We start from the raw sequence: 12,952 nt of genomic DNA, 5'->3' as shown, positions 1-12,952 counted from the left end.
TCAAACTGCTCCTCCCATCCCTCTCTCTCTCGTCAGAATTTCAAAGGTCCTAAGGGCAGGATCCTATTTGAAAAGCGTGGCACTGAACCAACGGACTCAAAGCCCTACTGCCAGTGTGCAGACCGTCCTAACACTTTTTTTGGTGGTATAACCCATGCGTTTCTTAAATGCCGACCAAAACCACTTTGGTTAGTTAGAATGAATAATCAGGAGACGTTAAGAGACCAAAAGTTAACGTTTAAACTATTCCAATGAATAACAGCTGAAGCATAAAGGTGAAAGCCAGTTAGACTTTTAGAAAATTCGTCATCTAAACATGCGCTGCTCAGAAGAATGTCCTCCAGTGACGGAGAGGAATATCCAAGGGAATAAAACCAAGCTCACACACCCTTGTATTCTGAAAAACAACACATACACCACACCTCCAATCCTTCAGCCAGGGCACAGCACACAGCAGTCAGTTTGTGTGTCCTTGTTCACAGAGACTCTGGAGGCTGTGCCACCCACCCACCCAGAAATGCCGCAGCCACACTGCATTTCAGGAAATAGAAGCACCGTGGGCTTGGAAGACTGAGGAAGCCAGGTTCAAATTCTGGCGGCTCTACTTCTTAAGCTCATGACTTAACTCATGGAAGTTGACGCTTCTTCAACTGCCTTATCTAGAAAAGAAAGTTAAGACCGCTGCCTCCAGTGTATGCAGTGGGTTACACAGGGTTAAGGTTGCAAGCACGCAACGAGTCAACTTTGAAAACTGGACACTTATTACATCAGGAGTTCACTTGTCTCCACCTGTTTCATCCATCAGCTTCTACTATGTCCTAAGGGACGCTACCTCTCAGGGGACATGAGACAGCTGCAAACAGACACACCTGGGCATGGACAAAAAGCAAGGGACAGCTAAGAAGAAAGGAAACAGATGTAAGCGGGAGCGGCAGAGAAAGAGAGGGAAAATAAAATGACTCTCCACCTGGCCACAAGTGTGGTTTTACTTATGCCAGCAACTGGCAACCAACCCGTTTAAACTGGATATACTTTCAAAGTCCACCCAGATTAAAAGGGTTTATGAAGAGTCTGCTTTGGTTGCTCAGTACTCAGGTGCCGGAGGTATGGCGGCACTGGCTCCCCTCACAGCCACATCTGAAGGGATGAGGTGGAAGAAGTTAATGATGGGATGAAGCAGAGCATGAAACTTCTGGGCAAATGAAGGGAATGTTCCTTAGAGGGAACATCTATGACAAACCAACCTTTCTTCACTGGGTGGTACAACTCCGGCTGAGAGTCTAGCAGAAAGGAAAGCAACAAAAACAAAACAGCACAAGAGGAGATTAAGGAAAAAAAAATGCCTTCTTTCAAAATTCCTACCTTAGACCTTCTCTGTAACACAAACGAAAATCATGCTTCCTTACAAAAGGGGCCTGCACTTCCCCATAAGCAAACAGCATCGTGAGAGCTACAGCAAGACTGGAGGGGAGGGGAAAAAGGCAGGTGGTCTTGGGTCTCTCGGGAGGGCTTCTGTGAGATTTCTAAATCATTTAGCTTAGCCCCAAGTTACCTTCCTGAGAAAGTAACAGAAACACAAGTTATTCCTCGTCGTGGTTTTCCAAGGAGACAAGGTCCTAGTTCACAAACATCTAAGATGCTCCCGCCAGTAACAAGCTATGAAGCAGGGACCCTCACAGCCCTGCAAGGGTGCAAGGGTGGGGGTCTGTGAGGGAACGGCTGGGGAGGGAGGCGGCACCTCTTTGTCCAGCTCCTTCCTTGGATTCTCTTGTACTATCAGACCCTGAGCGGTTCTGAGTCGGCACCTCTCAGACAGTTGGTTTAGAAGGAAGACACCTGTGTTGGGGTCTGGAGGCCTCTTTCTTGGGCCTCTGTGGCAGCATCATGGGATCTGGGCCCAGGACTCAGGACTGCCTCGACTCAGGCTCCAGTCCTTCCTTCCCACCTATAAGCTGTGTGACCCCAGGCAGACACTGACCCTCTTACACCCTGGATACCCAAACAGGAACACTCCCAGGCCCTTCCTGAGAGCGTTATGTTGGGGAAGACAATATATAGGAAAGCATCCACATACAGAGGCTGGAGTGTGTGGAGGCCTGGACAGCGGTGGCCACTGTTTTTATCATCACCGCCATCAGCCGCGACAGGGGCAGACAAATAAATGGAAGCTGACTGCACACCCTGGCCTCGGGGCCTGGGACCAGCAGCCTGTTTATTTCTGGTACAGACTCGTGGCTCTGAGAGCACAGTACAGACCCGGGAAGCAGCAGGGAGCCTCCCATCGCCTACTTCCCAAGACCGTGAGGAAAAGGCAAGGACAGCCTAGGACACCGGAGCGCTATTTAAGCTGCAAAGGGGCCTCCACATCTAGGCCTCACACGCTGGACGCAGCTGGTAGCCAAGGACAAACAGAGGGCTTTAGGCTTTGGTCTACACAAGGGAGAAACACCACAAACTTCCGAGGTTCTGAAGGCGCCCCACTTGGAAGGTGCCTAGCGGACCCCATCCCCTGGCCTGCCCGAGCCGCACAGGGAACACAGCCCCCCGACACCCCCACCCCTCCCATCATCTAACTTCCATTTGCTAACCGTGTCCCTCCCTGCCCTTGGTCCCGCTGCCGGGCTGGCCTGTTGCGCATACGCACCTTCGTTCTCAGGCACGGATGGGAAGGGATGGAGGGAGTGGAATGGCGGGATCTCGTCGCTCTCTTCCGAGCTCACCCGCACGTCCACGGGGGTTTCTGAGAAGGAGGAGCTGAACTGGTCCATGTCGGCTCGCTGTTCTTGAAGCAGTTCATCTGACAAAGACAGACGCCCAGGAGCCATGTTTTCAGAAGGATCTGTTTCCTGGCACAGGACAGCCCGAACGGGACTAATCTGGTTGGATGGGAGCTCTGCTTAACGGAGTCTCAGCAGTTCACAATTCAGGCCTCTCACCTGAGGGTACACCTCTGTAGACTGCAGAACCCCAACACTGGGGACCCCAGGGCTTGTTCCTAAGCACCCCTCTCTCCTCTAGCAATTCACTCTGGTTTCCTCCAATGTCACGATGTAAATACCATCCACGGATCATGACCCCCATATCTGTGTCTTGCACCTATAGCCCGGAGACCTGGCTCATCTACCTGATAGCCGACCACTTCCTGTCCAAGGGCAGTTTCCATTTGAACAAGTGAAGACTACGCTGTACCTCGGCACTATTTTGCCCCACCACCCACTTAGCTGCTCACAATGAGAACCAGGGCATATCCAGTGCTTTTCTTCCCCTCACCCCCTGCCCCACCCACCCCATCAGCACATCCTGTTCACCCTTCCTCTGAAAGGCACCCTTCAAGTCCACCCACCCCTCCAGCTCCTCCCATTCCTATCTCAGGGCACTCAGCCAGCCCCTCTCCTTTGGATTTTTACAACTACTTTCTGGTGACTTCCAATTTTCATCAATCCTCGACACAGCAACCTGTAATTTTTTAAAAATTCACATTGTTTTAAAAAAGCATAATCCAGATATAGTCACTCGCTTGTTTAAAACCCTTGAGCGACTTTCTGTTATCCCAGAATAAAATCCAAACTCCTTGATTTTGCTAAAATCTCTCAACTTCAGGCTCTGCGGTCGTCACTTCCTGTGCTTGCTGTGTTCCTGCTGGGGGTCTCTGCAGGGAGGGTTCCTCCTCATCACTCGACCGCCCCACCTCACTCCCCTGCCCCAAGGCAGCCTGACCACCAGGCACCTCCCCAGCCCACTCTTCCACCTCCAGCACAGGACACACCCCCCACGGACACTCATCTTCCTGTCCTCTCCTCCTACAATGTGAGTTCCCGGAGGTCTGTCTCTGTGACACACAGGAGACACAACAAACGTTTGTTGAATAAATGGAGGAAAAGACCCAAAGAGGGAGAGGAAGTGAGAATGGTGTGAACAGGTGCCTTGAAATATACCAGCAATTACAGAGGGGAGGGTTAAGAGGGTGCATGTCCAGTCCCTTGCAATTTCACACCCTAGATTTCTCTTCCGGTAACAAGAGTCAAGGTCAGTGAAACTCAAGGCTCTGTGGCTGCCAGCCCAGGACTTGACCATGTGAGCCTGTGCGCATCAACGCCCAGCCTCCTTTCTCTAATCCGGAACGGTCTGACTTTGATGCCCACAGCTGGCACCCACCGATTTCCTCTTGGATCTCTTGGGCCACATATGGGACTTTGTAGAGCAGGGAGAGGCTCTGGTTCCGCCGTTCTTCAATCACATGGAGATGTGTCATCACCTGGGAGAGAGTACGAGGTCGGGGAGAGGCTTTGTCACCAGAATAGCCGGGCCTGTCGGACACCCACACGCTCTACAAAGGCCTGTGTTCTCCAGCAAAGCAGCTGGTCAGAGGGGCAGTAGGACTTGCCCCCCCCCATATTCATTGACCACTGCGGTGCAAGAACGTGTGGTATTGACCCTCAGTGACTTAAGGATTCACCCACACAGAGTGCTCCAAGTTAAGGGAAACTTTTAAAGATGTCATTACCCGACAGTATTTAAAAAAAAAAAAAAAAAAGAACCCTAATTTGCACAATGTCAGACACTCAGGAAGGTTTTTCTGAGTGAAAGAGGAAACCAGTTGGTCAGTTTTTACCACTGGCCAGACTGAAAGAATGAAATCACTGCTTAAAAAGTAGATTCGCAGGGTGGGACCGTTCATGGATTGTGCTTAGTGAAGCAGCTGCTTGAAATGATTCTCACTGTAAGCAAGAGAACAGGTGATTCCTGTTTAACTAAACAGGGCTTCCCTGGTGGCTCAGGTGGTAAAGAATCCGCCTACCATGCAGGAGACAGGCTCGATCCCTGGGTCAGGAAAATCCCCCTGGAGGAGGAAACGGCAACCCACTCCAATATTCTTGCCTGGGAAATCCCATGGACAGAGGAGCCTGGTAGGTTTGAGTCCATGAGGTCACAAAGAGTCAGACATGACTGAGTGACTAAAACTTCACTTTAACTAAACAAGCTATGCCTCCAAACCTTCACACTGAGGTATAAACAAACCTGATTTAATGAGTGATGAGAAAGACATATCTACCATGTCTTCTATGCTCATTTCTTTTCTGAATGCAAAAGTTCCAAAGTAGTTCATCCAAAAAAAAGAGGGGAAAAAGGTCATTAAAGTGGTCCCTGAATTTCAGAGCTTTTTATGGTGGAAGTGGAGAAGGAAATGGCAGCCCACTCCAGTACTCTTGCCTGGAAAATCTCATGGACAGAGGGGCCTAGTAGGCTACAGTTCATGGGGTCGTGAAGAGTCGGACATGACTGAGCTACTTTACTATGGTGGAAATAAGATTTGGGCTACCTCCGCCCCTGTGACACAGTGAGTGTGAGGCAGGTGGCCACAGACCACACAAGGTCCTCAAGAAGGCTAATCCTACCAGTTACACCTGCAGCCACCAAGCTGCTCCTCAAGAGGGCGCTCTGGGCCAATGGATTAATTATGTGGGCTTGAAGCCATTAACGTGAAGGGTCAAAATGCAAACTGAAGTTAAATGGAAAGAGGCTTTTATTGTAGATTGATGTCTCTCTGACCTTTAAAAGCAAGGATGAAAGCAATTTAATTTTACACTTGCCATACTTTCAATCAAGTAAATTGATGGGAAAGCACCAGAGTTGAGTTGAGTGCCTTAGAGAAAAAATGCAAATGGAAGGGGAACCATCAGCTGCCTGGTCTGGTCTCAGCAGTGGTGACACTGTCGCAGTCAGAGGATGGTTTCCACGAGGACAAGACCATCCGCAGGCCGGGACACTGGGCGTCAGGGTTTATGGAGGACCCCCTGGAGCTGCAGAGTGAGGGGGCGGCAGCCCATCAGCTATGCCTCAAACCAACGTGCACATGATCTAAGAGGCTCAGCGTGTTCGGGGTTTTCTAGAGTTTACATAACATGACAGGGAACAGGCACAGGCTGGTGTAATCTGGGGGCTGAGCTGCCCTAGAATTAAGGGCTTTGAGCAGACAGTAAACAGCACGCAGCAGAGATGCTCTAAGAAGATGCTCCGCCTCCCGGGGCCCTCACTCGTGTGGCACCTGCCTCCTGGCTCGAAAGTTTACTGACCACACTGAGCGAGGTCTCATCTGTCCTGCTACTCTAACCACATGAAACAGGCTGTTTCTCTGTAAAATATTTCACAATAGTCTAGTTTTCGTAAAAAAAAAAAAAAATAAAGAAAGAAAGAAAGAAAAAATGTGATTAAACTAAAAAAAAAAAACAAACGAGTAGACCTGAAAAATTCTAACCTCTTGTCAGGATGCAAGTTCCCCCGCCTGAGCTTTCTGGAAGCCGCCCAAGGTCTGCTGGCCTTCCCTCCTCCTCTTCTACCCTGTCCAGCTTCAAACGCAGCCTCAGCTCCAGGCCCAGCAGAGGCCCCAGGCCCACCAGTCCTTCCCACTCTTTAGGAGCCCCATTTCTTTCACTGGCTGAACACTCAGCTGCCAGGGTGGGCTCATATGTTAAAGGACAATTCTTCTCCATCTTTACAGCTCACATAACTAACACCACACAACTGTGAGCTGCTCAAGGGCACACAAAGATTCAACTGTGCCGTCAGATACAGGAGCAGAACCAGGCAGCATGGGGCTGGGGGGGAACCACCCAGGGCCTCCAGAAGTTCCCCCATAGTTACACCACACAAGCAACAGGAGGCGGGAGGGGACAGGTCCCCAGCCTGTGCACGCCATGTCCCCACAGCCTGCAGAGCACTGGATTTCGAATACGTAAAGTAATAGAGGAAGACCACTTATATCATTTCAAGACCCTCTAGGAAAACTAACAGGCGAACTGTTTTAAAGGAAGCTAGTGGTCTTGTAGGCAACTTCATTTCTATGAACACAAGAGAGTAAAACTCAAGTTCATATACAGACAAACCCAGAACGAGAAAGCAGGTCCAGAAACAACCTGCTTTCAACCTACAGACAAGTGCACAGACTGGCGGGACACAGCAGGGGACAAGACAAGGGACCTAACGGCATCCAAACAACAGCGAAACTGTGCAAGACAGTGCCGTTTTTAAGACGTGCTTGGTATATAAAGTTGGCCAAAATATTCGTTCAGGTTTTTGTACCATCTTATGGAAAAACCCAAATGAACTTTCTGGACAACTCAATATTTGCCTAGAAAGAGATTTTAAATGTTAATTCTGGTGGTACCCTTAACCAGTAATAAACTGAAAGAAATTGATTTATCTTGTCAATACAATTATCCATTTCTGAACTTCCAGAAACAATTTAAATAGAACATACTTAATATTAAAAAGTATGGCATACATATGTTTAAATTTGTACCTGTGCAAAACCCAGCTTTTTGTACCTACTGTCTCTGGAAATAAAAGGTCATTCTCCAAGGACTATTTACAAGCAAAACTGGCCAGAGCAGTCTCCCCACTGTCTGCTGTACCTGGGACCTCATCTGGGCCGCCTTCTCGGGGTCGACAGCCAGCACGTGCTGGTAGTGACGGAGGGTGTGGAGGCGGTCTTTGTTCTCAGCGCGGACGTAGCGCCGCAAGGCCTGCAGGATGCGATGGGGCTGCAAGACAGAACGGGAGTTTTCACGTCCAGAGACTATAGAACTAAAAACAGGCAGGAAAATGAAGCTTTAAGAACACTCTGAGAACATCAACCTCAGCAAGGCACAGGAATGAAACCTGTACTTTTAAAAGCTTTCAGTTACCAGGCAGTAAGAAGCTACCTTTCTAAGTAAGGTACCAAAAGCTAAGTTGCACAGTTACAGAGGCTCCTCTACAGATAGTATTTCCCAGAACCTCTAGCCCACTTCCTCTTCTAGCCCAATCTATGCTGTTTCCTGAGCTCAGCATCTGATGCTGTAAATACTCAGGACTGACCTCACTTGCTTAAGGAGGATACAGACAAATACCCTGTCCTCCCAGAGCAAGGCAAGTCAGAGCTGACGGATCAAGTCTAACAACATTGGCAGAGAAGAGCTGTGATATAAACTTGATCATTGTCTGATTTAAAATAGAATTGGTTCAAAAGTCTTCATCCACGGCAGGCATGTTTTTATTCTTTGGAAGTAAGGCTACTATAAAAATGCAAAAGTTGGGGAACTGCCGACTAGCACCCCGAGGTTCTGCTTTTCCAGGGGAAGCTGTATCGGCACCGCCAGCGGCCCCGAGCCGGAAGTGGTCCCACACAGGCCACCCTGGGCTTCAGGGCTGGGCGCACTCACCCGCGGAGGGTCGGACTGCAGGGCTGCCAGGTAGTTCTCCAGCGCCACCCGGCGGCGGTCGTTGAGCATGGCCTCCACACGCGCCAGGTGCGTCTCCACCAGCTGCTGCTTCTCGCTGGCTGCCTCCTTCTCCAGCGCCTTCACCATGGCCTGGAAGTGCTGAAAGAAAGAAGGAACCAAATGGGATCCATGCCCCTGCGGGCGTGCACGCACACAGGGGCGGACCCCATTCTGCCTCTCTCTGCCCAGTGCCCCTGCAAGAGGCACAGACTCAGCGGGGAGCAGGGGTCAGGTCTGAGGGTTCTTAAGAGGTGACCTTGAACATCACAGGGGTTGAGGGCACCAATCCTCCTTGGTCAAAGATCCCATGTAACTAACTTACAGTCGGCCCTCCCTATGTGCAGTCCCGCATCCACAGATCAGCCAGTCATGGATGGAGCGTTACTGTGATGTCTACCACTGAAAACATCCACGTGTGGGGGGGATCCTCTGTTCAAGGGCTGACTGTACTTCTCCATCTAACCAGAGCACATAAATCTGGGTGTCATGCAGGCTCCTCGGCACCTCTAGGGATGGAAATCCCAGCACGCAGAGCCCAGGCCTGGCCTCTCCATGTGTGCTGTGAGAAACGGAAGGCTGTCTTTCCCACACCATAACAAGGCGCCCCAAACCACAGACCAATGGGGGACAGGCTGCGACACACAGTCCAGCCCCAGGGCGGGCGATGCTGACCATTCATACCATGTGGTGAAGGGCAAGCTCCCTGCAGGTGCCAGGCCTGGTCTGCAGACAGAATTTAAGGCTGGGGAGCTGAGAACCGCCCCCCCCTGCCCAAGAGTACATTAGCTATGCATAAAGGCATACTCGTGGGTTTTCTAGGTTACTGGTGAAAAAGCAAAGGTGATTCAACATCACGAGCAGAGAGATTCTGGCAAAACATAAACACAAGCTGACTTAAACAGCAACCAGTGTCATGAGTCCCAAATCGGTCCTGTCAATTCCTGTCGACGCCCTCCTCTAGTCAAGGGGAAGGCAGCTGCTGAGGTTCTAAGATTACATTCTTACATCCAAAGTTAGAGATGAACTGGTATCAGAGAGCTCTATTTTCTGCCTTGGACTTTAATTAAGTCTGCCAAAGGAAAAAAAAAAAAAAGCATTCACTACTGCAGAAAATAAGGCGCACCCTAAGGACGATGCCAGAGGACTTGCCAGGAGAGGAGAGTAAACACAGCTGAGCAGAGGTTACATCTGCGTGTGAAAGATGTGTGTGCTCTGCCCTGGGTTTGGGTTTCCCTCCATGGCAGGTGAGCAACTCCAGAGAACACCACTGGGAGGGAAAACGAAGCGGCGAAGACCTCCTTGTGACATGAGCTCTCAACTAAGAGGGGGTCTGCCTTGTGGGGAGTCTGGCTCTGACCATATCCTGAAGGGTCTGCCTGGGGCCCCTCCCTGGAGGACACATCTCACCTGAATGAGAGTCTGCCTCTCTGCTTTGGGGAGGTTCTTTGCTTGAAGCTCAGCCTCTTCCCATTCCTTCTTCACCTGGAACAAAGGTCAAAGCCACTATGACCAGATAATCTCTGGAACAATGGTCCCATTTTCTAAAAATACTGTGGGGCCCTGAACATGATGTGGGAACGCACACAAGGAGCGCACAGCCCACGTGCCCACGAGCTCAAGGTCTGTCCCAGGGCGGCTGCTTCAGGCTGGCGTCAGTGCCCCCCCACCAGGGGAGCCTCATCTCACGGCTGCCTCGTCCATAACCTTCGGTGTGTTATTTGCCAGACTCTGTGCCTCAGTCTCCTGACAAGAAAGGGGAGGAGGGCTAACGCCTGCTTCTCAGAACAGTCACAGGTTTCTCCCAGCACACAAGCCAGCACAGGAGACGTGAGGCTGCTGCCCAGATCTGGCAAAGAGTCCCTTTTCAGTTTTCTTTCAACCCTTCTGAGTAAGTCTAGGAGAAAGCTGCACTCGTGTGGTGCTCTTGGCACTCTGACCCTTCCAACGCCTTTAAGGAAAAGAAAGCCAGAGACTCAGACCCTCAGCAGGCAACAGTATCTAGCTGGAATGTTCTAACACTGCTTTCATTCAATGTATGTTAGTATCGTTACCCTCTTCTAATGGTAAAGGATACTAGCTTTCTACTTACAATATTGATATAGAGTTCCCTTCTTCAAAAATAAAAAACTTTAAAAAACAAGCAGAACGTAATGTTGACAGGAAGTGCCCCCTGGCAGAGTGGAGCAGTAAAGCCCTGGGAGGGGGGACACTCCACCATCATGGGGCTGGGGGAGGGGCGGGCACCGGTCCCATCCAGGGGACAGTCTCGCTCACACTCACACGCCTCACCTGAGGAGGTGGTGTCCCTTTGCTTCAACTACGAAGCCCTGACACCACAAAGATAAGGGGCTGAGGTTTACCCTGTCCATCCGGTTGCGGTGGCGGATTTCCAGCTGCTCCTTGGCCTTCTGGAAGCGTGCGTGCTCATTGTCGTCTGCGGACGTCTCGAAATACACGTCGACGTCATTGGTTGGCAGAGGAGTTGGGGGGACTGAAACAGAAGGACCGGACGGTTCTCTCCGGGGCCCAGCCCAATGCTGAAGCTGCACGGTACTTGGGGACAAAGCCCAGCTGGGCCTGCTGGAGGGACCAGTGTGAACGGCACCACCTCGGCAGGGGGTGCGCCCATCTGGCGGGACTCTGCCCTGTCTTCCTTACCCAAAATCCAGCCGCCAGGCCCATCTGCATCCCCTGTACCTTCAGAACCAGCGAGGTACCTACTTGGGACTTCAGGGGCAGAGAAGGGAACACTTCTTACCCTCCCTCAGTTCTTGAAACATTAAAACCTAAAACTAACTACCCAACCGACCCTTCTGGTCGCTGAGTGCATCCGACCAGAGACAGGGCTGACGGCAGGTGCGCAAAGGCACTGCAGGGCTCAGGTGCCTTTTCTCCAGGTATTTTCAGGTCACAACTCACGCTGGGCCACTGATTCGACTGTGTGTTCTCTGCACACAGACTGGGCAGAGAAAGTCCAAACGCCCCAGCTGCCTCTGCTTAGGTTTCAGTCCCACTGGAGGACCCTCAGCCCAGGCCCCTGGCAGGGAAAACACGTCTCACAAGGACTCGCCGTGGAAGTGAAGCCACTCAGGGCTTTTCCATCCATGACGCTCGAGGGCCTCACCCGGCCACCACCCAGAGAACAGCCCATTAGAACAAACACTCCGCACGCCTAATCCAAGTTCCTGGTGGCCCCGGGCAAGCGAGTGTCTGCATGAAGGAGCTTATCTGCATCCAGGAGGTGGAGGCGACAGGTTTACTTAGCCTCTTAAGAAATACCTATGGAGACGCTGAACACCCCGACTCACTGGGGATTTCCCAGGGCAGGGAGGAATGTCAGGCAGCCTGCTCACACAACTTGTTCTGTTGGTCACACTTGAGAGCCAGGTGGACAGCAAAAGCCAAATTCAATGAATTTCGATTCTGAGGCAAACTCACCCGATTTCCAGAACCACGTAACTTTAACACAATGTGAGAGCAGCTGGCAAACTGACGAGCGTGAGCACAAGCCAGCCTGCCCTCCACATCCTTTTGTCTGGGGGTCTCCCATTCACCCTCTTACTGAGTTTTAAACCTAAAAGCTACGGCTCCAAGTCTTGTCAAGAATACCTGGTTCCTACATTAAGTTTAAATCAGGTCTCAACAGCCAATTTGCAGACTCACTGAGTCAGAATCTATATAGATTGCTTCAGAAACCACGTTCCCCACGACACTCAGGAGAGTTTCAAAGTGCTGAAGTCCATCCGTGCCAGCAAGCACGTCGCTCCGTGATGTAGACCCGCAGCTTAAAGGCTTACATGTTGGAGACAGCCTTTGGTTCATATCATTGGGCCGGATAAAGATAATATAAGCACAAGCTGTGTCCGCCCCGGAATGAAAGGGCACAGGAGCAGCACACCTGGAGGTCTGCTTCTGAAGACAATGGACTCGGACCCAGAACCAGATGCCCTCTGCGTGCAAGCAAACGGCCCAGGAAGCTGGCACCCTCACAGGCGCTGGTCCCTTTCAAGGGACAATGACGCTACCAGGTTCCAAAGCGCTCAAGTCAGGGGCCCCGCAAGTGCACGGACACACTGCTTCTCCTTCCACAGTAACAGGAGACGCTGGTTCTGCAGACTTCAAAACCGTTTGTGCTCTGCCCACCTGCCGTCGCCTGGTGTCTCTTACTGCCCGTCAACACTTGACCCTTTGGGTAAAGACTGCGCCTCACGTTCAACATGATCTTCAATGACCCCGATTCCTCAGGCTTCTGCCACAAACAATGCTTTCTTGCCCCTTAGTTTAAGGAGTTTAACAAAGCAGGAAGAATCACTGTAATTTCTAGCTCTGTCTTTCCACCGATGTTCCCTAAGGGCTCTTTTTTTTTTTTTCATCTTTTCAATGATTTCAAATAAAAACTCCACAGAGCAGCAGCTGCAGCGGACGCACGAACAGTATAGCATATCATATTAAGAGGGAACAAAAGGGTCTGAAGGAAACCTTTGAATGAAAAGTCATCAGACGCTAGAGCCAAAAATCTTTAGAGCAAATGACCAGGACTGGCAATGAGTGTCAGAATCAGAAGGCAGAAGGGTCTGTCCAGCCAAAGGGTTTTCCTACACACGGGTCAGAACTGCTCCAGCTGAGAATCTTCAACAGGAAAAGGGCTAACTATGAAGAAAAGCAATCTATTGACGTCTGAGTGAACCAGA

The 12,952-nt window shown here is 50.7% G+C and overlaps 1 protein-coding gene across 5 annotated transcripts in view; it reads right to left on the bottom strand.

The window, feature by feature from the left end:
- Nucleotides 1-12,952, bottom strand: part of APLP2 (amyloid beta precursor like protein 2) — a 62,817-nt gene that overhangs the window by 6,238 nt on the left and 43,627 nt on the right. For 4 of the 5 annotated variants that reach the window (XM_069565641.1, XM_069565642.1, XM_069565644.1 and 1 more), the window contains 6 exons: nt 10,622-10,752; nt 9,669-9,743; nt 8,202-8,360; nt 7,413-7,541; nt 4,156-4,255; nt 2,645-2,797 (listed from right to left, as the gene is read on the bottom strand). In XM_069565641.1, the coding sequence (XP_069421742.1) occupies nt 2,645-2,797; nt 4,156-4,255; nt 7,413-7,541; nt 8,202-8,360; nt 9,669-9,743; nt 10,622-10,752 (747 nt within the window). Of the gene's footprint in view, nt 1-1,244; nt 1,281-2,644; nt 2,798-4,155; nt 4,256-7,412; nt 7,542-8,201; nt 8,361-9,668; nt 9,744-10,621; nt 10,753-12,952 lie in introns of all 5 variants that reach the window. The other variant, XM_069565646.1, reaches the window with a different exon arrangement.

Source organism: Ovis canadensis, chromosome 21 (assembly GCF_042477335.2).
Source record: "Ovis canadensis isolate MfBH-ARS-UI-01 breed Bighorn chromosome 21, ARS-UI_OviCan_v2, whole genome shotgun sequence".
NCBI lineage: Eukaryota > Metazoa > Chordata > Mammalia > Artiodactyla > Bovidae > Ovis > Ovis canadensis.
The sequence above is the reverse complement of the archived record's forward strand: the minus strand, read 5'-3'. Positions and strand labels throughout refer to the sequence as shown.